The 25615-nt window shown below is 41.8% G+C and overlaps 1 protein-coding gene across 1 annotated transcript in view; it reads left to right on the top strand.

Moving 5' to 3' along the window:
• Nucleotides 1-25615, top strand: part of DNAH3 (dynein axonemal heavy chain 3) — a 180034-nt gene that overhangs the window by 133706 nt on the left and 20713 nt on the right. Inside the window, exons 41-52 of the mRNA XM_075565993.1 lie at nt 454-557; nt 1930-2224; nt 2984-3163; nt 4573-4696; nt 5797-5953; nt 8524-8667; nt 10181-10847; nt 10931-11096; nt 14358-14574; nt 16477-16659; nt 20092-20290; nt 23021-25162. Coding sequence (XP_075422108.1) covers nt 454-557; nt 1930-2224; nt 2984-3163; nt 4573-4696; nt 5797-5953; nt 8524-8667; nt 10181-10847; nt 10931-11096; nt 14358-14574; nt 16477-16659; nt 20092-20290; nt 23021-25162 — 4578 coding nt within the window. The remainder of the gene's footprint in view (nt 1-453; nt 558-1929; nt 2225-2983; nt 3164-4572; nt 4697-5796; nt 5954-8523; nt 8668-10180; nt 10848-10930; nt 11097-14357; nt 14575-16476; nt 16660-20091; nt 20291-23020; nt 25163-25615) is intronic.

The raw sequence follows: 25615 nt of genomic DNA on the forward strand, positions 1-25615 counted from the left end.
TATTTACATAGCGCCCTTACCCAGGGTAAGTTTATTACCGACGGCCAGTAGGTGTCTTATTTATTATGTTTATGCATTTTTTTCTTGTATTTGAATAGTTTTCTATATTTATTGGCTCCGAGTGTGCAGAGTTTTTTTTTAATCAACTTTATTTGGAAGTTGAGTTGTTCTGGATGAGACGTCCTTTCTTTTTTTGAAACATTATTTTTTTTGGACCTCATTTATTTATTATATCATCATTTTTGTATTTTTTATTGTGTGGTTATTATTTGTGAAGTAGATGGATACTGTTGCTCATACGCTATGAAGGGCTACTAGAAAACACGGCTACAAACAACGGTATCTGTGTAGGTAATCAAAAGGAAAACATTGATATATTGCATGTCGTCGAAAGAGGTAGGAATTGCGTTGATTAGGGAATATATTGTATTCATTCTATTTTACGATTCATAGGGAGTGTCTATGACTTTTATTTCCATAAACACGGCAGCGGACAGTGGAATGTGTGGACCGATTACATTACTAAAGAGGAGTTGACTATTTCCCCTACTGCTAAGGTAAAGATTCAATGTACCTTTCAAAATGCTATCGCTAAGAGAAACGTGTGTGTCCCTGTAGGAGACGAGTGTAGAGATATATATTGGGGAAATATAAACCTTGGCTTTTATTTAGCCCGTAACTTCAAATATTACAGCTTTAAGGCAGCACACAAACAAACAGCCTATCCCTGTGTAAGGGCTGACTCGCACTTCCCAGTCCCTATCTGCAGGGCTGGGGGGATAGGCCTCTTACCAGCCTCTGACCCCAAAGTCCAAAGAGGTACCTGGTATCAGGGGCTCTTTCCCTTAGTCCAGGGTCTGGGTTGGTGTTCCAGGTGTGATTCCTCCGACAGGTTCCAGGGTCTGCTGTGTCCTGGAATAGAGGATCTGGTTTCCTGGGATCTCTCTCTGACAGCACACACCGCCTTAGTGCGAGAGAGATCCCCTCCAGTGTAAGCAGGAGGCTTTTCTACCTGTCTGATGAGCCAGATGAGACTGGCTAATTGTCTGTAGCTGCAACTAACCAGCTGTCCGCTGGACTCATCAGCCAGATACAGGCTTCCTATTTGGAGCCCCGTTTAGACAGGGGTTAAGGCCTTGTCACATAGCCTTTTTGATTTTATAATTTATTATTAGTATTGTCATTATTATCATATATTTATGAAATGCTGCTCAGTAAAATAGTGAGTGTTTAGAGAATACATACAGGAAGCATTACATAAATATAACATTTACATACGCTTATACCATAGGTAGGGCACGTCGTTCTCTAAGAACCTTACAGTCCGAAAGGAGGAGAAGAGTTGAAGCCCTTGGTATAGTGGATGAAAGGCATTGGTTAGGTTCCTTAACTTGCTCAGTATGGAGGGATTCAGGAAGCTCCGATAAGGGATATTGGAGTTTGATCTGTGTTAACGGCCATTCAGGTCTATCGAGCTTGGATATACAGTACAGTACCTCTTTGGAGCTTTGTAAATTAAACTACCATCTGAGATGCTCTTGTCTTAGTCCCATGTGTTGGATTTTGTAGTAGAGGCAGGGGGAGGAAGTATGGGGATTTCTATTGTACCAGTGTGTAGTGTTTTTTTGTTGTGTGTGGCACCAATTAAATATTCAAAAGAAAAGCAAACCAATGCAATGAATGTGAATTAGAAGGCAGGAATGGGCACCATACCGAATCATCATAGCAGACCTGTTGGTGATCTCTACACATGTTCATGGAGGAGGCTTTTCCCGTATAACATTGACAAGTGGTTTGACCGTAACAGGTGTAGTAGCCAGCAATGCTTTGTGGACCCCTCCCTCTAATAACGGCAAGAGGGGTTTTCATGCCAAACCATTACTAACCATTTGGTTCTAATGGTTCCCATGCATTATTTTTTTACAATAGGTCTCTGATCTTATTATTCCAACCATGGAAACTGCCAGACAGACCTTCTTTTTGAAAACATATTTGGATCATTCAGTTCCTTTGCTGTTCGTTGGACCTACTGGAACTGGAAAATCTGCAATTACTAACAGCTTTCTAATAAACCTCCCGAAAGACAAGTATGTTGCCAACAGTATGAACTTTTCAGCAAGAACTTCGGCTAACCAGACCCAAGATATCATATTTTCTAAGCTAGACCGGAGAAGAAAAGGTCTGTTTGGATCTCCAGTGGGAAAGAAAGCTGTGGTTTTTGTGGGTAAGGGAACTTCCAATAATGATGTAGTCTTTTTAAAATGTATGTCCAAATATCATTTTTGTCATTTTTTTAAAAAATATTTGTGTTTTGTGTTATTTTTTTTTCTTTATACTTAATTTTTATTAAACATTTTTTTGGGAGGGGGTACAGAAAGGAAAAAGGAGGGGGGTGGGTGCATTCGTGTAGACAGCTGTCGTTACAATATCGTGTACAGTACATGTGACAGGTATTGGTTTTAATTTCCCTTTCGTATCGATATTTACTAATTGTGACGTAACCTCCCGACCATAAAACATCATCATTATCATAATTAAATGCCACGTTTATCAGTAAGTGACATTGGGCTTACATTTATTCGAAATGTCCAGATGTCCAATACCAGATAGGGTGCCTCGAGGGAGAATGTAGGAGGGACGATTCCCTGTTTAGGCCCGATACGCTCATGTAGTAGATCCATGGTTCCCATGTGTTTAGGAATTTTATGCACGTGTCATTTAAGTAGACAGTAAGTTCATTTTTAAAGTAAGTTGAACTGAATCGTCTAATGGTCAGCCCATTGCTCACTGTGATTTTGAAACTAGTTCTTTAGTTGTGGTTTGCTACAGCGGTCATGTACCATTTGCAAGTACCAAGAAAGACTGACTGGTGGCTGAACCAAGAGACGGAATTACTTGTGAAGTTTTTTCAGGCTTTAGTTACCAACTCCTGTAAGTACAAGGGTTACGCTACTACAGCCCCGCTCTTTAATTGTGTCTCTAGATGATCTAAATATGCCAGCCAAGGAGGTGTATGGAGCCCAGCCACCCATTGAGCTCCTGAGACAGTGGATAGACCATGGACATTGGTACAGCAGGAAGGATACATCACGACTGGATATTGTAGATGTCCTGTTTGTATCAGCTATGGGCCCACCTGGTGGAGGGAGGAATGACATTACAGGTAAGAAGCTTAAATAATACAGGTATGCGTGTTTGTTTATGTGTGTACATTATGTACTCCTATTAACATTAGTATTATGTGTACTGGACAAGATTGCAATTAACTTGTGATTCTGAATTAAGTTGCTTAAAGCCGTGGTTTCCAACTCCAGTCCTCAGGAACTCCCAAACAGGTGCAGGTTTTAAGGATATCCCTGCTTCAGCATAGGTGGTTCAGTCAAAAGAATGACTTGAAAACCTGACCTGTTGGGGGTTCTTGAGGATTGGAATTTGGAACCATTGGCTTAAAGGATATTTACACAGTCTTTCATACAGTATTTTTTTACAACAGACCCTATGCATTGACATAAGTGGACAAACATTAGAGTTCTAAGGAAACGTATATCTTAAAGTGATGGGTAGGGTGGAGATAAACGTTGTAAGGAGTCTTTAAGTGGTGTTAAATCTAACATTCCCTCCATCACACATAATTATACCTGACCTCTTGATATCAGGTGTGCTGCTATCATGTAATAAAAACAGAGGGATAATGTAATGATGCAAACTAATGTGGCATATCATCAGAGTATTAGGTTATAGGCATAGCGGGTACTCACAAAGTGAATTAGCATTGCCAAAATGTATTCACTTCTGATGAATGTCCTCAGGAGACTGAAACATAGGAAATGATTAAGTAATGTTAGTCACATTGACACCTATACAGTACGGAAAGGAAATCTTCCCAAGCAAGGGCAAGATGGCTTCATAGCGTACTGAATATGGGCCTTTATTACCCATAGCAACACAACATAACCTTTCTTTTGTTGGAAACGTTTAGAAGATAGCACTAGAGCAGGGGTGGCTAACTCCAGTCCTCAAGGGCCACCAACAGCTCAGGTTTTAAGTATATCCCTGCTTCAGCACAGGTGGTTGTCACTGACTGAGCCACCTGTGCTGAAGCAGGGATATCCTCAAAACCTGACCTGTTGGTGGCCCCGGAGGTCTGGAGTTGGCCACCCCTGTACTAGATACAAGGTTGTCAGCACCAGGCTACAAGATTAAGAAAAGCTGCAGATTGGGTTTTCCCATTTCATTTTCTAGTACTGTTGCTTTAATGCAGCAGGAATCTTCATCCTTTTGCACACCGAGCACTTTAAGGTAACACTGATACAGTAAATCACTCCCTCCGACAGCACATTTATCTTCTTATTATGTGATATTGATAGATAAACCAGTTCCTCCTGGCTTTCCTTATGAGTGGTGATAACTCACAGGGACCCAAAGGTTGCAGAGCCCGTATAGATCAGGTTAATGTCTAGGTCAGTAGCTGCCTGTGTGTGGTTGTATTACATTGCGCTGAGATGTAATAACTGGGGCGTCTGAAGTACACAACTTATTTTCGCGTATAAACACGTGGTGTTTTTTCTCCAGGCCGTTTCACACGCCACTTGAATATTGTTTCCATAAATGCTTTTGATGATGAAACATTAACCAAAATATTTGGCTCCATTTCTGACTGGCACTTCAGCAAAGGATTTGACATTGCATTTATGAGGTACCTGGTTATGTTACTTGATGGTTTGCTGCAGCTTGTGATACCTTTAAGGAGACCACAATTGGAATTCTTCATCAGTGAAAATGATAGTGAAGATAGCTTTTATATACGCCTATGTATTTTTTTTTCTACCTTCAGCTGTTGTATTTATTGTGCTGAAAATGCAATGTGACCTCAAGGCCTGGCCAGCATTACTCACTATCTGAACATGCCCCTAACACCCGGCCACCCGCCATGATGTAGCAATAGAACTAGTTCAAATGTCTCTCCAAAATCCTTTCCCTGTTTTCTTGCATTTTCTTTGTTATGTATTACTGCATATTAAAGGACCAATCCAAGACAGATTTTTTTTTTATACACGCGCACGCGCACACACACATATCTCTTGAGCTGAACCCCGTTCATTTAATCTCCGGGGACCTCCTACCTCTGGAGATACCTCCGAAGTAGGTGCTGGTAGTTTCTCCGGCTCAGCAAGCAGGGCTTTCAAGTTTGAAGCTCCCGCGTCACATGGGCCAATAGGAAGCCGCACCAATAATGTCATAGCTTCCTATTGGTCCGCGGGGCGGGAAATCTTTGAAGAGCGGACTTATTGTGAACCCTGGTAGCCGAGGAGATTGGCTACCGGCATCTAATTCACAGGTAAGTGTCTCCGGAAGCAGGGGCTCCCCGGGAACTGAAATTAACGGGTTTCAGCTACAGAGGCCCCCTGCTTCAATTATATATATATATTAAATCATTTAAAAAATCCGCCACCTTGGATTGCTCCATTAAACCTATTTTGGCGTTAAATTGATGCGGGGAGAGGTACCTATTTTTCCCCATGTGTTAATAGAATTAAGAAGAAGATAAGGAAGCCACTTATTGTAATGGAATGTGTCATATTCTGTGTCCGTCTGTCGATTTTGCCCCGTGTTTAACTTCATAATACTCCGTCAGGTTTGGGTGCACACTCCCTGGCAAATGAACCCCATCAACAAACGTCTTACATTTCAAGCAACGCGAAGCAGAAATAAAATAGAAATGCTGTGTGCCTCAGAACATCTCTCTGTGCGCTGGTACATAACCAACCAATATGTGTTCATATTCTGTACCTACAGATCAGGCAAGATAATGATACAAGCCACCATGGCCATTTACAAAACAGCTGTTGAAAACTTTCTTCCAACTCCATCGAAATCCCATTATGTTTTTAACCTGCGAGACTTTTCCCGTGTGGTTCGAGGAGTGTTGCTGTGTCCACACACCCATTTGCAGGTAAAAGGTGAACCGGTCATTCCCGCAGAGCTGAACGGTGGTCCCCCGATATCCAGGGACCGCCTGGTTGCGGAGCGGCGACCCCGGGGCTCCATGGGGCAAACAATATGGCAGCTGGGGCAGGGATCTCTACAGCAGCCAATAGAAAACGCTCTCTGTTGGTGACTGTGGTGGCCATATTTGTAATCCGCCACCGTATTTATAGGGGGGCAGGGGGGTTGTGCCAAATCCGGCACAAAAAATTGACAAGTATCTCCGGAAGGTGGGGGACCACGTATGAGCTTCAGGTAAGATAAAAATGTTAAAAATGGAGCAGCTGAGATTGCGGCTTTAAGCAGCCTACACTGGAGTTTTAATAAAGTGAAAGCACTCAGCAATTTAACTGTTTCTCTATCTTCTTTTAATATGCTTTTAATAATGTAAGATACGTGCATTGAATATTTAGGCTCAAATTTTGACATTAGAAATTGCTAAGATTCAGAACCAGGGAATATACAAAGCACACGGCTTGCACAAAACGTGTTGCGCCCCCCTGTGTCACGCTCCCCCCATACCTTTAATGCCACGTCAAATGACGCTGCAGGGTCATGTGACGCGTGGCCCGAAGCCAGCTCAAATTCAGGTAAATGAGTTACAGAGGCCTCGCGCTAAAGAGCGCGGGACCTCTGTAACAGGCGCGCCTCCCCAAATAAATCTCCCCCCCCGTTTGCGCAACCCTGCACTAGGGACTCATTAACTGACAATTGAAGAATTAAATCATTGAACTGAAAAAGAAAAGTGATATGTGGTTTGCTCTGCTATCATCAGGGAAGGTTAAGGACTACAGATCCTAATTGGCCAGTCCACAGATTTGATTCTGCTTCATAATTATGGTACTTGGAGTATAATACTCAGGCAGTAAGCAAACAATAGTAAGCATTATTGGATATTTGCATTGTGTTAAACCGGGGGCAGCTAACTGCAGTCCTCAATAGCAACCAACAAATCAGGTTTTAAAGCAGCAGTCCAAGCTGCTGTTTCTTTTTTCCACATTTTTTCCCCCCTTTAATGTTTGCATCAATACAATCCACAAAACGATAAGTAATTAGCTAAGTTGCCGATCGATCGGCGAGGATTTGGCTCGGGGGTTGACAAAATGGTCAGTGCAGCAGAAGGGGACCAAAGATGCAAAGTTCTATGTGGAAGATCATGTGACCAGGCAGTCACTAGATACAATTGGTGCACTGCTAGAGAGGGCAGGGCTCAAAGGGGTGTGATAGAGCCTGTTTCTGAAGAGCAAGGAGGATGTGACTATGTAAATAGTTGCTATAGAAACAAAAAATTCTGGTTACATTATAATACATTAAAAATGTCATTCAGAGTTGTTTAAAAAAAACTACAAGTATTTTCTCATAGTATATAACTGATTTATTAAATAAAAAAAACACATGTAGGATATTGCTTGGTCTGCAGCTTTAAGAATATTTCTGCTTCGGCCCAAGTGGCCCAGTCGTTGACCGGAAGGTCACTGACGTCAATCATTTTATAATAGTTTTTATTGCAGATCTACACAGGGGTTCAAGAAGTTCATTTAAATCCAACAAACAAAACATAAAATGTGAAGAAAAAAAATCAAGCTCAACTCTTGTAATACTTACTACTTCTGTAGTTTGATTGTATAAACCCCTTTGGCGCAGATCCACAGCGTTACTAATCCAAATTAACGCCACATTAAGACTAACGATGTACAGTATTTTCATAGGACAATAAGATAAAGTGGGACCATGTTTTCTCCAATAAAGAGTAAAGGGTTAACATAATGACATACAAACACGGCTTTATCCTAACATTGCAAATGCACTAAAGTCAGGTAAGGTTAATGTGAAGACTTAACGCTATGTCAGTTAGGTCAGACCTAAAGTTGGCGTTACTTGCATCAACACCCTGAAATAGAGCTTTGGCAGGGTCTGGATTGTTGTAACACCACAGTTGGGTGTTATTTAACTTACATCGCGTTATTTCCCTGCCCTCCTCTTACTCAACTTGAGTTAAAGACCTACTTCAAGGTCTGGATCGGAGTGATGCTAGGCCCTACTTAACGTTGCATTATTGGAAGTTGACACAACGTTACGCTACAGTAACGTGACGTTGGATCCATGCTAATGAGATGTAGAAAGGCCAGTTGGGAGGATACATGTTAACCTCAGGAAACGTAACATCCTTTCCTGTCACATCATGAGCCCTAATATATCGGTGCTTAGCGGATCTAGATCAGGGGTGGGCAACTCAGTCTTGAACTGAGCCACTGATTGAGCCACCTGTGCTGAAGCAGGGATATCCTTAAAACCTGGACTGCTGGTGGCCCTTGAACACTGGAGTTGGCCACTCCTGGTTTAAACTATTGGAAAGCAGACTACCGGTTTTAATAAAAACCCATGCGAAAGACACAAGAGGAGATATCATTAATGAGCTTAATGCCTATTGGAGATGTTACAGACGTGACGGCAAAATAAATGTGGTTTAGATAAGCATGCCCTTGAGTTTACGGAGTTCATTTTGACATAGGTTCTAATTATTGCTACATATCCTAGGACAACGACAAATTAATAAGACTTTGGATCCATGAAGTGTACCGGGTTTTCTATGACCGCTTAATTGACCCCGACGACCGACAAGTTTTTTTCAACATGGTAAAGGAGACAACATCCTATTGCTTCAAGCAGAGTGTTGACAAGGTATGATATGTAATTATTTCACATACAGTAACAGAAATATATCCTCCTGATTGTAGGAAGCAAATAGCTGCAGTTTTAGGTAAGAACATGGGTGTATAGCTTACATTTCCTCTTTTTGTTGTCAAACATTTTCTTTCCATGAAGACGAAAAACCGAGTGATGTTAAAATGTACAATATTTTATTTTCCCAATTTTGGGGGCGGAAACTTTCAGCCATTTTAAAAGCCCACACATTTCTAAGCACCTCCACAATTATACAGCTTAAATATAAAAGGAAAGGATTGTTTTAGATCTAAATCTTGATAACGTGTAGCATAAAAACATCTGCTGCAAGTTCTGTGTCCTCCTATTTTAATAAAGAAGGGTATAAGATTCATTTTTTTTTAACTTATCCTAAGAAGTTAACTGAACATGTTTTTCAGCATAATCTTGGTGTATAATTTGGAATAATTGTCATGGGCTTTGATTTAATTATATGGCAGCGACTATCCTAATCTTCACAAATCATGTTCACGGGCTACATGAGGGGGATCTGTCAAAATGTTACTTCCATTCAGCAGTCTTCCCTTGACATTGTTCCACTTGAAAATAGTTGCGTTTTTATTACTAAAACCTGGATTCTCTTCACTGGGTTTTACTAAATGTCTTCACTGACGGATACTGAAGAAAGATCTTCCTAGATAAAATTCTAATATATACTGTAATGTAATTCAGGGTGAATTCAGTAATTTATCCATTCAAATGTATAACACCCTACAACAAATATATTCTTTATTTTTTAGGACAGATATGGGTATTGTGACTTTGAATTACGTGTCAGAAAGTCATCACCTGAAAATAAAAACATTAAAAATTTATAGAAAGCGTTAAAACGACATGCTTTATATAACGGAACCTTGCAATACAGGAAAGTCTGTCATATTGGCACTTATTGGGATAATGTTATAAGTTATTTTTTTGGTATGCTTTGACACAACTTCTTTGCAATGCACGTTATGAGCAAATAATTGAATGATAAAATGTTTGCAATTTGCTAAATTCACCTCCCCCCCCTTACATTTGTGCTGCATGATGATGATGGTTTTTATCAATGTTCATATTAATTGTACTTATCTCAGAGTCTTGTAAGTGACATATCTATGACATATGACTATGCTAGTGCCGTCTTAACGCATGGGCACGCTGGCAGTTGCCCGGGGGCCCCACGATCATAGGGGCCCCACGAGCATAGGGGCCCCCATGCTAATCTATGCACAGACCAGAATTTAACACTAATTTTCCGATCACCCACCTCAACATTCAAATCTCCCGCTAACTCGGTAGGAGAAAAATACCGACTTGTAGCGGAGAGTTGGCAGGGCCCAGTGCACTGCTTTGCCCGGGGGCCTATAATGCTGTTAAGACGGCCATGCTCTATGCCCAGGACATACTTGAAAACGAGAGGTAACTCTCAATGTATTACTTCCTGGTAAAACATTTTATAAATACATAAATAAAATATCTTCTTCAACAGGTTCTTAGCCACCTAGCACATACGGGAAAGGTGGTTGATGATAATATTCGGAGCCTCTTCTTCGGAGACTATTGCAAACCTGACAGTGACATTAAAGTCTACGATGAAATCACAGATTTAAAGCACCTGACATCCATCATGGAACACTACCTCGATGAATACAATAATGTCAGCAAGGCACCAATGTCTTTGGTCATGTTCAAATTTGCCATTGAACACATCTCGAGGATCTGCCGAGTGTTAAAACAGGACAACGGGCACCTGTTGTTGGTTGGCATCGGGGGAAGCGGACGACAGAGCGCTACCACGCTTGCCACCTTCATGAACATGTTTGAGTTTTTTCAAATTGAGATTACAAAGAACTACACCGTAACCGAATGGCGAGACGATGTGAAGAAAGTCATGTTGCAAGCTGGGGTCGTCGGCAAAAACACCGTCTTCCTTTTCAACGATAACCAAATCAAAGATGAGGCCTTCGTGGAAGACATCAACATGCTTTTAAACACAGGAGACGTTCCCAATATCTTCCCAGCGGATGAGAAGGCAGAGATTGTTGAGAAGATGCAGTCAACAGCCAGGACAGAAGGCAAAAAAGTTGAAGCCACTCCCATGGCCATGTATAACTTCTTTATAGAAAGAGTGAAATCCAACTTGCATATAGTATTGGGTAAGAAAACTGCACACTGTGTTTTTGGCACATACTTTAAAGCATAACAATAGGATTATTACAGTTTATTTGTTTTCTACTAGGGATGAGTCCTATTGGGGATGCATTCCGTAATCGCCTGCGAATGTTTCCATCGCTTATTAATTGCTGCACCATTGATTGGTTCCAAACCTGGCCAACTGATGCTCTGGAAATGGTTGCACATAAGTTCTTAGAAGATGTGGAACTCAACGATGAAGTTAGAAAGGAGTAAGTTTCTTCATAACAAGCTTATTTCCATGACCGCTGTACTGCACACGTCAGCTCAATTAAATCTTTTGGATATTGAGTTTTAGTGCGCAAATTATTCATTGCAACGTAAAAAGAATGTTCAAAGGCTAACTACAATGAGAAAAATGAGCTTTCAAATGTTAACTTAATACATTATATATAAATACTAACTTCTACTGCAATAGTAAAGTTCATTGCTATAATTTTCTGTAGTAGTTCCATCTCTCTCCCTCCCACTCTTCTCTATTTCTCTCTCATTTTTTTGTGTATCCACCTATACAGTATATCAGTGTTGATCCATCTCTCCCGAGATGGTTCCCCAGATATTTTCTGGGGAAGTTGCTGGTGTTACGTCGTGGTTTTTAAAGGGGATTTAAATGGCCATCCAGTACGAAGCCACAACCGGTGATGTTGCAGCTTCTTTCTGGCCCGAAAAAACCATGGTACAGTTGTTCCATTAGACTTTATAATTGTATTGTTACCATCGGTTATTTGTAAAGTGCCAACATATTCCACAGCGCGGTACCATGTGGGTGCAGAGTTCTGTATATTACATAAACAGAATTACATAGCAAATAAGGACAAACAAGCGCAAACAGATACAGAAGGTAATGAGGTTAACGAGGGCCCTGCTCGTCCTGAGAGCTTACACTCTAGAAGGCATAAGGGGCAATGTTGAAACAAAAGGTAAAGTGGCTGCTCATTGTGGAACTGGGTATGCCTCAGGGTGGAGTATGGTCCAGCTGCACAGCTGGTCCCATTAATGTTTTACGGTGTGGATGTTAGTGGGTGTTGGTTTGGAGTTTGGTCCAGACGCACAGCTGGTCCCGATAGAGAGAGCGGGGGCAGAGGGGGAAGATGTTAGGCGTATGCCAGATAGGCTTCCTTGCAAAGGTGTTTTCAGGGAGTTTTTAAATGTCTGAAATCTGAGGGAGAGCCTGATGGTGCGTGGTAGGGCATTAGAGATTAGAGAGAGGGAGCAGCACGGAAGAAGTAATGTAGATGGGAGTGAGAGGAGGTGATAAGGTAGATGGAAAGATGGTTGTCATGAGCAGAATGTAGGGATCGTTTAGGGATATATTTGGGGCTGAGAGCTGAGATGTAAGGGAGGCAGTGTTGCTGATAGCTCTGTGAGCCAGAGCTAGGATTTTAAATTTGGTTCTAGAGGACATCGGAAGCCAGTGTAGGGCTTTGCGTAGTGCAGCAGCAGAAGTGGAACGGTGAGTGAGGTAGAGGAGTTTGGCAGCAGCGTTTTGGATGGATTGGAGTTGGGAGAAGCGGATAAGGTGAATGCCAACTAAGAGAAAGTTCCAGTAGTCAAGGCAGGACATGATGAATGAATTAGGGTTTTAGTTGCATCGTGAGTGAGAAAATGGTGTATCCTAGCAAAATTTCGGCGGTGAATATGGCAGGACTTAGTGAGGGATTGGATCTGAGGGATGAAGGAGAGAGCAGTCAAAGATGATCCTTAGGCTGTGTACTTGGGGTGTTATTGACAGGGAGGGAGAGTCTAAAGTAGCAATTCAAGCTGCCATTTCCCCCCTTTAATATGTGCATCAATACTTATTGTGTGGATTGTAATTAGCTAAATTGCCGATCGATCCGTTCTCCTGTGATCGATCGGCGAAGATTCGGCTCAGGGGTTCACTAAATTGCTGCAGAGGAGTATTGACTCGGTATATGTGACTTTGTAAATGGTTGCTATAGAAACAAAAAAAAGGCTTGTTACATTATAATACATTCAAAATCTAAGTATTTTCTCATAATACGGAACTGATTTATTAAAAAAAAAAAAACACGTAGGATATTGCCTGGTCTGCAGCTTGAAGTGTAGAAGTGGAGGGAGAAAGAGTATTAGTTCCGTTTTGGACATGTTAAGCATGTCAGGTAAAAATAGGACATCCAGGAGAAGATTGCGGAGAGACAGTTGGTGACACGGGACAAGAGAGGTAAAGAAGTCAGTGGAGAAGAGGTACATTTGGATGTCATCGGCATAGAGATGATACTGAAAGCCAACATATTGCGTTCGTTCACCACGTGAAGAGCTGTAGAACGAGAATAGCACAGGGCCAAGGACAGAGCATTGTGGGACCCCAACAGAGAGAGGGACACAAGAGTAGGAAACACTGAAAGAGCAGTTGGGTAAATAGGAGGCCAAATGAGTGGAGAGTGTGCATATCTCATTACTACTGTATCTTGCTTCCTTTTCTCTACACGTTTCTGTCTACTTTTTATTCCATTTTCTAACTTTGTCTATTGCTGGTTGTGTAATAGTTCATACCTTTCTTCCCATAATGATGTCTCATAAAGAGGTTATTCTATACTCTGAGTAAGAGGTCACCTTATTATGATGTTGCATATGTAGAACGGGCCCACATTCTGTATAAGAATATAGTGGGTACAATAGAAAGGGATTCGAGAGTAGTATAATATAAATCAATATATGATATTTATTGTAATATAACAATAATGATCATAAAAATCCATAACATAAAGCAGAGTAAAGTACAGGCAGTCCTCGGTTATCCAACGGAATCCGTTCTGGGAGTAGCGTTGGATAGTGAAACCGTTGTAAAGTGAGTCCCATGTTAATCAGTGGCGGTGAGCGTTGGATAACGCATTCAGGCGTTGGATAACACATTGAGGCGTCCTTAGGGTTGCATTGTAAAGCGTTGGATATGCTATTCGTTGTAAAGTGAAACGTTGGATAGCGAGGACTACCTGTAATTAGTTATATTCTTGCAATAATAGATACATACCAATCAGTCTCAGTATTGTCTCTCTGGTCTGTTATTAACTTCACTTCCCTCAGCCTGACCTATCTCTCAGCCTGTCTGTACACGTCATAGGTTGCTTGTTTTCTGAAAACTGAAAAATCTTTGCTTACTGTATTTAGCATAATAAATAATGTCAAAGGTGCCAAGTTTTTTCTCATGTGGTCACAACTTCCTTGCAGCGATGTTTCCTGCCTGCCGTCAGGACTAGCTGTTCTAGACATCTTGCAGTTTCTCACCTCAAACTACATGATAAAAATGTATATCAAAGCAGAATAATTGTTCCATAGATGAACTAATAGCTGATTATATATGAAATATAATTAATAATGAGCATTACAGTTGGTAAAAGCTATTTGGTTTAGTTAGACTAAAACAGACACTTAATAAATAGCTTTTATATCCTTTCACTGCTGAAGAATGAAAAAAAAACATCGTTCAAGCAAATGTCTAATTTCTGTTCTAGAGTTGTCTCCATGTGCAAGTATTTTCAAGAAAACGTCAAACAGCTTTCAGACAGCTATTACAGCACCTTGCTAAGGCACAACTATGTGACCCCAACGTCTTACTTGGAGTTGATCCTCACTTTCAAAACCCTGTTGAATAGCAAAAGACATGAAGTGGACACCATGAGAAATCGCTACCTTGTTGGTTTGCAGAAACTTGACTTTGCATCATCACAAGTAAGTCTGTAATTAAATACAATCTTTCAATGACCAACCCTAATAGAGCAGGAAATCTATTTTGAAAGATATGCTCACCCTTTTTTTAAAAGCAATCCACCCTAACTACCCTCCATTTTTTTTTTACATGATTGGAACCAGGGGGATACTTTAGAGCTGAACCCCACTATTTTGAGCTCCGGGGAATCCCCTGTTGAAGTTGGTGAAGTTACCAGTATTACTTCCTGGTTTTTACAGGGGATTTAAATAGCCCTCCAGTAGAAAGCCACAACCAGTGATGTGGCAGCTTCCTATTGGCCCGAAATGTGGCAGCCATTCTGTTTCCCCTTTAGGGAGATTTAAACCTGGTCACTCCAGCGGTACTGTGTGTGTCTCGGGATCCGTGGGGGTTCCCCCCAGCTAAACATAGCGGTGTGTGGAACTGCTCTTTTAAACTCTCTCCGTCGTTGGAAGAAGATTTTGTGGAGCAGAGCAAACCACTTCCATAGTCAAATAGAACCACAGTTACTGGCACATGTTTTGTCATCCCAATCCTAAAATTGTGGACATACACAACATAATGAGATCAATACTTGGTATAATGACTGCAAGAATCATATGAACAGGAATGGTCCATGTTATCTTGTCTTGTTTCTCACATTAATCTGTAGCTACATCTATCCTAACTATTCAGCAGTAGCACATTCATACATTTCTATTGGATGCTCCATATATAATATTAAGATAACGGCCCATGTTGACTAAGTGCTGCGCTCTTCCATAGGTTACCAGAAGATTCCTTTCCGACCCAATTAAGGTGTTTTCCAGCATCGGAAAATGTCTAATGGTATAGCACAACTTAGTAAATAATGCCCGATCTTTCTTGGAACACTTTCAAAACGTTCTTTAGATGTATTCACTGCCGATATTGTCTATGGCGCCTGTGTGAGTAATACTTTCCTGCACATTACTACCAGGGTTGCCACCTTCTATTGAACGCTAACCCGTAGATACATTTTTTTTACATTTATCTTTTCCTTATATGTTTATTTCTCTTACCTTCGGCAGCGGCGTCTCCCGGGCATCGCCCCCTGCAAATCAAGTGAAAACATGGCTGCGCGACGTCAATGGCGCCGTGTTGCCACGACAATGGAATGCCTTATAGCACCGAGGCATCACGTGACGTCACGTTGTCATTGCAACGTTGCGTCGTGTGACTTCGTGATGTCACGTAGCGTCCCGTTGACGTGGCAACGCGGTTGCCATTTTAGTCGGGCAGCCATGTTTTTTACTTGATTTGCAGGGGGAGATGCCGGGAGGATGCCGCCACCCAGAGACTTACCTGGTAAACCCGTAGCCCGGAGATGCGTGGCCGAAAGCTGGTGGCATCCCTGATTACTGCACAGGAACAGCTTTTGTTTTATCCATTAATTGTATTGTATTGTATACGGGGGCTGGCAGGCAGGGGGGGGGGGGGCACAGCACAGAGTTTGCATACTTGTATTGTATTGTATGTCTTTATTTATATAGCGCCATTAATGTACATAGCGCTTCACAGCAGTAATACATGTGGTAAGCAAATAAATAACAGATAATATAAATAACAGATCATGGGAATAAGTACTTTAGACATAAACTTAACATTAAGGAAGAGGAGTCCCTGCCCCGAGGAGCTTACAGTCTAATTGGTAAGTAGGAAGAACGTACAGAGACAGTAGGAGGGAGTTCTGGTAAGATTTTAGATGTATATGTTAAACTAAACTAGTTTGACTCCTCTGACTGTTCCTTTGTTGCATTTTTCGTTCTTGTTTTGTTCTTTACAATGCCTTAATGAGAGTGCATGATTCTCATTGTAGTCCCTGCTTTGGACTCTCGCGCAGCACTGGAACTAATGATTGCTGCTTCTCATGCAATTTGTACCAGGTCTCCGTTATGCAGAAAGAGCTGACTGCCCTTCAGCCTGAATTGATTCAAACTTCCGCCGAAACAGAGAAGATGATGATTAAAATAGAAAAAGAAACCGTTGATGTGGACGCTAAAAGAGAACTGGTTTCTGCGGATGAAAAAGTGGCGGATGAAGCAGCCGCCGCTTCAAAAGCAATTAAGGTAAACGAACGGATGAATAGCCCAAATTCTACTTATAGGCACATGCTTGATCTAGAAGAGGGGTGGCCAACTCCAGTCCTCGAGAGCTACCAACAGCTCAGGTTTTCGGATATCCCTGCTTCAGCACAGGTGACTCAATCAGTGGCTCAGTCAAAGACTAAGCCACTGATTGAGCCACCTGTGCTGAAGCAGAGACTGAGCCACCTGTGCTGAAGCAGAGACTGAGCCACCTGTGCTGAAGCAAAGACTGAGCCACCTGTGCTGAAGCAGAGACTGAGCTACCTGTGCTGGAGCAGAGACTGAGCCACCTGTGTTGAAGCACAGAGTGAGCCACCTGTCCTGAAACACAGACTGAGCCACCTGTGCTGAAGCAGAGACTGAGCCACCTGTGTTGAAGCACAGAGTGAGCCACCTGTCCTGAAACACAGACTGATTGAGCCATCTGTGCTTAAGCAGAGACAGCCATCTGTGCACTACATGCAAACTCTCTGTACAGTTCAAAAGTCATCTTAGTGAAGGACCGAGGTAGCAACCGAAAGGCTGATCCCTTTTGACGTTGATCCTTATTACATTTGATCTGTATACACCGGGGGTTTTCTCTCTGGGCAACCACTAATCACAGCGCTGAGTTCCTGAGGCACACCTACAACTGGACAGTCAGTCACAGAAGAGACAGAGTCACATGAGACATAGGGGGCAGAGACGTACAGAGTCACACACAGGACAGAGTCACACAGCCTCACCTCTCTCCTGCCCATGCTGATCCTCCTCTGCTTGGCTAAAACCCCAGGTTTCTGACACCACCTCCTGATTGGCTGCTGCTGGGTAATGCAGCCAATCAGGGTGGAGTAAACTGCCCAGCCCCCTAACAACAGCCCTGCTCTTCTCCCTGATTTGGGAGACCGGGAAAATCCCGTGGCCCTTTTTGATCCTCTCACGGAACCCCCGGTTGGGAAACACTGGTATAGACACAGGCAGACATTCTTCCAACTGGTCCACTCGCTTCATCCTCTTGGCAATACAGATATGTGATCTTTTGGGGCAAATTTTTGGGGTTGGTTTTTCAACATAGGTCAGAAATAGTCATTTTCTTTTGGCAAATTCCTGGCTTCTGATTTTTGGCAATGAAGTGGATTCCTGGTGTATTTTGTGAGAATTGGGTTATGGTTTCGAGAAACTTTTGCAGAAGCGCCGAGATCTCAAGACTTTGACTGTTATTTCCTGAGATGTTTTCCATTCTATTTATCATTTGCGAAATGACGGAAAATGGTCGTGAAGAAGAATATTTGCAAATCCTTAGTTATCACCGGCTTACAAACCAAGTACAGCCGATGTACAGAACTTGTTAATCAAGACCTTTTCTGATTTATTAAGTAAGCGATTTCGTTTTTAATCATCACCGTTTAACTGAAGAGTGCTTTTTCTGTTTAAATTGTCCAAACAGAGAAAACCTTTTCTTGTACAATCATTACCCAACTCATTATTTATATTGTGTATAAGTGTAAGTAGTATTCACTTTCACTTATCAAAATATAAACGTCTCCACTTATTGAGTCTAAACAGCGCTTCATAATTCTTTGACCATTTTAGAAAATAAGAGTACATTGTTCGAAGAACAGCAGTTGTTCATCAAAGTGAATTTCTTTTTATAAACAGCTAAATTAGTATTTTCCAACCATATGGTGAATCAGGTAAGTAATCTAATGCCTATGAGATAGGATAAATGTGATAATTCCAACCCATATGTTTCCAGTGGCCTTTAATGACGTAAAAACTGGGTTAGGAATAAAGTTTTCTGTTTTAGAGTGTTTTTCCAGTTTAGGTTTAATGAAACATGTCGTTCCCTAGTTTGAAGAAATCACGCATTGTACTTTAACAAAGAATGGCACCTTGTGAATGGCGTCAGTTTATTGATGTGACACTCATTCTGACATATTATAAGATCACTGTGTGGTTATAGCCCAAAACCGCTCTGGGCAGCAAATTAAGGTTTTTGGTCTCATCCTTATAGCCTAGAGCTGTCTTTTTGCAGCGGTTAGGTAGTGATCTTTTAATAAGCCTCAATGTCAGTCCCCAGCCAACCATATTGGGAACAAAATGAACAGAATGTCATTGCAGAAGGCAAGAAGTTAAAGGAACAACATACTTTTTATACATCAAACTGTGATACATTGTTTTGTGATTTATTGTAAGAGAACATTACCCTGGGTTTTTTAGAAGTCACTGTCACCAGAGACAAGGGATAATAATTGGCTACAGTTACAATGAACAATTCTTAATAGACCTTACTTCTCTGCTAAAGTTGATCTAAATTACATACTGTACTGTAGAAACCGATTTACGTATCTCCTTTTTGTCGGTTTTGTCTTTCTTATATATTTTTTCTGTTGCCTTATTTTGCCGTGCTGCTATGATAACGATGTTAATTGACAAACTTATCAGAAGACCGTGCCCTCAGATAGATTGATTTAGTATAGCTAAATGCTACGCTTGGATTATGAGAATTGAAGTTAGTGTGATGGGCGCAGGCTAACACCAGCGGCCGTACAGAGATGAAGCCAACCTTTATTACTGTCCCCGGTGTGTTACAGCGATACATACACAACGCACCAGCGGAAGACGAAGCGGCCATTGCTTTGTATCAGCTGCGCATGAGAAGTGGGTGGAGATACCATGCGATTTCACCCGCATGACCGCAATACTATTGGCAGAAAGGCAAACAGCTGCAAAATAAGTCAAAAGAAGTTACATGGAACAAATATCTTTTTTTAATTTTCCAAAAGGCAGTGTAGATTACAACAGGTTCCAATCAAGCAGAGAGCAGTTTTTTTAAGACTTTTGGGCCCATATTTACTAAGTGCTGCTATGCTGTGAGGCACTGGAAAATGTCTTGTGGCTCAGCTGACATACATATGGCCCTTGATAACGATGAGGTTGCCTTTTTCATGTGATATCTTGGGTGCATGTTGCTACACCAATAATATGAAAAGCTTGTAGATACGGTTCATCAAACATTTCAGGGCATTCTCCTTTGTCAAGAAAAGTTGCCTTTGCCTTATCTGCAAAACATGCTTAATATGGGATCAACAGTAGGATAAATGTTGGTGAATGTGGAGCGTTTTTTTACTGTATTGGAAATCCTGCTCAGCTGTCCGGAGTTTCATACAAACACCCTCTTTGGAACATGTTGCACTAATTCTGAAGCTTCTCCAAGGGTTAAATTACATGTCGTTTTTGGAGATATCCTGGTACCCAGGGATGTATGTAGCTTCAGCTACTGTAGATCTTTTATTCAGCGTTTTTAACTGTAAAATCTATAGAAGTAAAAATAAAATGTGGTAAGACTTTTTTAAATACTTGCCCGTTTTTATAAAGAACGATCATTTCTTTTCACAGTCCAAGTGATTTAAGTGTAATTACATGTTATTACAGGACGAATGTGAAGGAGATCTTGCTGAAGCCATGCCAGCTTTAGAATCTGCATTATCGGCTCTTGACACCCTAAATTCATCAGATATCTCACTCGTGAAATCCATGCAGAATCCACCAGCCCCTGTAAAACTTGTGATGGAGAGCATCTGTGTGATGAAAGGCATAAAGCCCGATAGGAAGCCTGACCCAAGTGGATCAGGTAAGCAGAAAAATTCAAGGACGATGTTGTAAATGACATTACTCGACACAATGGTGAGAGGTGCAATGCGCTCAAGACACACACACACCTCTCTCCGCTCCATGCCGTTTCATCTCTCTCCACTCCATGCGTTTCCTCCTCTCCTGGCATCTCTTCCTGAGTGGCTGCTGCTGGGTAATGCAGTCAATCCGGATGGAGGAAGCATCCGAGCCCCCAGCAGCAGCCCTGCTTTCTCCCTGCTCAGGGAAATCCCCCGGCCTCCCAAGCCGGTCAGGTTACTATGTCCAGAGAGGTAATACCGGCATACACATACACGCCCAGAGAGGTAATATCGGTATACACATACACACGCAGAGAGGGAATACCGGTATACACTTACATGTCCAGAGAGGTAATACCGGTATACACATACACACGCAGAGAGGGAATACCGGTATACACATACATGTCCAGAGAGGTAATACCGGTATACACATACATGTCCAGAGAGGTAATACCGGTATACACATACACACGCAGGGAGGGAATACCGGTATACACATACATGTCCAGAGAGGTAATACCGGTATACACATACATGTCCAGAGAGGTAATACCGGTATACACATACACGCCCAGAGAGGTAATACCGGTATACACATACACGCCCAGAGAGGTGATACCGGTATACACATACACGCCCAGAGAGGTAATACCGGTATACACATACACAGTGGTTGACAAATCACCAAAAAATCTACTCGCCACACAAAAAAATCTACTCGCCTCCTAGTACCAAACGTGTGATGCTTGGGCCAATATTTACTCGCCCGGGGGTTAAATCCACTCGCCCGGGGCGAGCAAATGTATAGGTTTGTCGAACACTGCACATACATGTCCAGAGAGGTAATACCGGTATACACATACATGTCCAGAGAGGTAATACCAGTATACACATACACGCCCAGAGAGGTGATACCGGTAAACACATACACGCCCAGAGAAATAATACCGGTATACACATACACTCCCAGAGAGGTAATACCGGTATACACATACACGCCCAGAGAGGTAATACCAGTATACACATACACGCCCAGAGAGGTGATACCGGTAAACACATACACGCCCAGAGAAATAATACCGGTGTACACATACACTCCCTGAGAGGTAATACCGGTATACACATACACGCCCAGAGAGGTAATACCGGTATACACATGCACGCCCAGAGAGGTAATACCGGTGTACACATACACTCCCAGAGAGATATTACCGGTATACACATACATGCCCAGAGAGGTAATACCTGTATACACATACACGCCCAGAGAGGTAATACCGGTATACACATACACGCCCAGAGAGGTAATACCGGTATGCACACACACGCCCAGAGAGGTAATACCGGTATACAAACACGCCCAGAGAAGTGATACCGGTAAACACATACACGCCCAGAGAGGTAATACCGGTATACACACACACGCCCAGTGAGGTGATACCGGTAAACACATACACGCCCAGAGAGGTAATACCGGTATACACATACACGCCCAGAGAGGTAATACCGGTATGCACACACACGCCCAGAGAGGTAATACCGGTATACAAACACGCCCAGAGAAGTGATACCGGTAAACACATACACGCCCAGAGAGGTAATACCGGTATACACACACACGCCCAGTGAGGTGATACCGGTAAACACATACACGCCCAGAGAGGTAATACCGGTATACACATACACGCCCAGAGAGGTAATACCGGTATACACATACACGCCCAGAGAGGTAATACCGGTATACACACACACGCCCAGAGAGGTAATACCGGTATACACATACATGTCCAGTATTACCTCTCATTTTCTACTGGACAAACACAGGACAGTCTGATTCAATACTGGATCCCTGGCAACCCTAACTGCAACCTGGCAGCAGTGGAAGCGCTGTATGCTAAGAGATAATGGGGAAAGGCAGGGGTGCAGACCTGTCTGAGACGGGTGAATGTGCTCACACGCGGGATTTTTAACTACATGCTACATTTATAAATTCACTAGTGTATTTCCTTTCTTAGATTTCATTTCTCTCTCCTCGCTTTTCTATTAATGCTCTTTTACCATCTGCTATCTATTGAAGCTGCTACGTTTTTTTATTTTTTTAAACAAACTAATTGATTGAATGTAAGCCATTACTGGTTGTTAAAAAAAATGTGCACTTCCTACCAGGATTAATATGAACCAATGGCAGGAACATGTTTAAGGGTTGAGGTTTATTTTATTTGAGCAAACCTTGCACCAAAAAGTACCCCCTCCCCATTTCCTGTTTGGCTCTCTGGCTGGGAGGGAGTTGCAGTTGACATTAGGAGACATGTTCCTTTTTTGGTGTCCCTTTTGAAAAGAAACAAAATATATATCTTTCACAATTTTGAGAGCAAACCAAAAATGCAAACATTTACATTAGGGATGTTTCCGATTTTGCTTCAGGGAACTTATTACAGCGTTCAACAGATTGTAATGTTTCTATTTTTGTTTTGAGTGCTACTGTCTATTTACTAAATATCCAGTTGAATGGCCTCAATGTTCGCTAGCGGGTATCGGAGTTCAGAAATTAACGCCACAGAGTCAAGGAAGGGGTGGCTGGGTGGAGGGTTATAGATTTTTGTATTTATGTCGTTACCTATAATTTCTAAACACTGTTGTTTTGTAGAATACTGCTGACCCGTGCATGTGTTTTTCAATCCTATCAGGTAAAATGATGGAAGACTTTTGGGGGCCATCGAAAAAGGTCCTAAGTGACTTGAAGTTTCTTGAGAGCTTAAAGGTGTTCGATAAGGATAACATCCCGGCTGCAATTATGAAGAAAATCCGAGAGAAGTTTATTGACAACGCCGATTTTCAGCCTTCTGTGATCAAGAATGTCTCTTCAGCTTGTGAAGGTCTATGCAAGTGGGTAAGAGCCATGGAGGAGTATGATCGCGTGGCTAAAGTGGTTGCCCCCAAACGAGAACGTCTTAAAGAAGCTGAAGGCAAACTTTTTATACAAATGCAGCAGCTAAATACCAAGCGAGCAGAACTTAAGGCGGTAGAGGATCATCTTCAAGCGTTGAACGATGAATTCAGTGCTATGAATGTCAGGAAAGGAGAACTAGAAAACAACATTGAAATCTGTTCTCAGAAGTTGGTCCGTGCTGAGAAACTGATTAGTGGCCTGGGAGGAGAGAAGGACAGATGGACAGAAGCTGCACGATTGTTAGGGATAAAGTACACCAATCTTACTGGGGATGTGCTACTGGCTTCAGGCACAGTGGCTTATTTGGGAGCATTCACAGTAGACTATCGTCAAGAATGTCAAAGCCAATGGCAAATTTTGTGCAAAGAGAAGAAAATACCTTGTTCAAACGACTTCAGCTTAAGTACTACTTTGGGAGACCCAGTTAAAATTCGTGCTTGGCAGATTGCTGGTTTGCCTGTTGACTCTTTCTCAATAGACAATGGTATTATTGTGTCCAATTCAAGAAGATGGGCTTTGATGATCGATCCTCAAGGGCAATCCAACAAGTGGATAAAGAACATGGAGAAAGCAAACCAACTTTCTGTTATCAAGCTCTCTGATGCAACTTATACAAGGACCCTAGAAAATGCTATACAGTTTGGAAAACCAGTCTTACTTGAAAATCTTGGTGAAGAAATAGATGCTGTTTTAGAGCCTCTGTTGTTAAAACAGACATTTAAGCAACAAGGTGTAGAGTATATCCGGCTAGGTGAAAACATTGTGGAGTACTCAAAAGAATTTAGACTTTATATGACCACTCGTTTAAGAAACCCCCACTATCTTCCAGAAGTGGCTGTGAAGGTGTGTCTCCTGAACTTCATGATTACACCCTTGGGTCTACAAGACCAACTTCTTGGCATTGTAGCGGCAAAGGAAAAGCCAGAGCTGGAGGAAAAAAAGAACCAGCTTATCATTGAAAGTGCAGCCAACAAGAAACAGTTGAAAGAAATCGAAGACAAAATCCTCGAAGTTCTCTCCTCCTCGCAAGGAAACATTTTAGAAGACGAAACCGCCATTAAAGTTTTGTCTTCATCAAAGCTGCTCTCGGAAGAAATTTCTGAAAAGCAACAAATTGCCTCTGCCACCGAGAAGCAAATCGATGCGACAAGAATGGGCTACAAACCCGTTGCAGTGCATTCATCGATTGCCTTCTTCTGCATTTCTGACCTGGCAAACATTGAACCTATGTACCAGTATTCATTAACATGGTTCATTAACCTGTATGTTCAATCACTGGCAAACAGTACAAAGAGTGAAGACCTTCATGCGAGAATTGTAAACATCATTGGACATTTTACCAAAAGTATTTATAACAACGTCTGCCGTTCCCTGTTTGAGAAAGACAAGCTCCTGTTTTCACTTCTCCTGGCAGTAGGTATTATGAAAGGGGAAGAGAAAATCAATGACGAGGTTTGGCGTTTCCTCTTGACAGGCGGCATAGCGCTACACAACCCACATCCCAACCCTGCCTCCGAGTGGTTGTCGGATAAATCCTGGGCTGAGATTGTTCGTGCGTCTAACCTAAAACCCCTTCACAGTTTTATGGCTCACGTGAAAGACAATATTTCACAATGGAAACGGATTTACGACTCGGTGAAACCCGAAGGCGAGACATTTCCAGATGAATGGCAAGCCCTAACGGGAATGGACCGTATGGTTATACTCAGATGTCTGAGGCCTGATAAAATGGTCCCAGCAATTCAGGAATTCATTGCAGAAAATATGGGCAGAGCATATATTGAACCGCCAACTTTTGACCTTGCTGGAAGTTACAATGATTCAAACTGTTGTGCACCATTAATTTTTGTATTATCACCTGGTGCCGACCCAATGGCAGGTAACACTCATTCATCAAATGCTGTGGCAATATATATTCTAAAATCTAGGTTATAGTCAGGTGAAAATGCCAGACGCACTTCTCTGCCCCCCCCCCTTACCTGCCCACCTACTCTCTACATATAGGTGTGTGTGTATATGTATATATATACTGGTGAGTTGTGCAGTACTTCAACCTCTAGAAGTCTATTTCGTCAACAAATATACATTACAACTAATAATACATGTTCAATATTTAACACATAAAACAAATAAGCAGTTCCAAGTCACTAACCACAAAAGTGCTACGGTAGAGATATATATATATATATATATATAATTTTTTTATATATTTTCCCTTGTTACCCTTCCTGATTTTGTATATTATCATGCAATCTCCTGACTATTATTGAGGACATTGATGCGCAATAATATTTACCGGGATTATTAATAATGGACGCTGTTCATTTTCTGA

Source organism: Ascaphus truei, chromosome 11 (genome assembly GCF_040206685.1).
Source record: "Ascaphus truei isolate aAscTru1 chromosome 11, aAscTru1.hap1, whole genome shotgun sequence".
Classification (NCBI taxonomy): domain Eukaryota; kingdom Metazoa; phylum Chordata; class Amphibia; order Anura; family Ascaphidae; genus Ascaphus; species Ascaphus truei.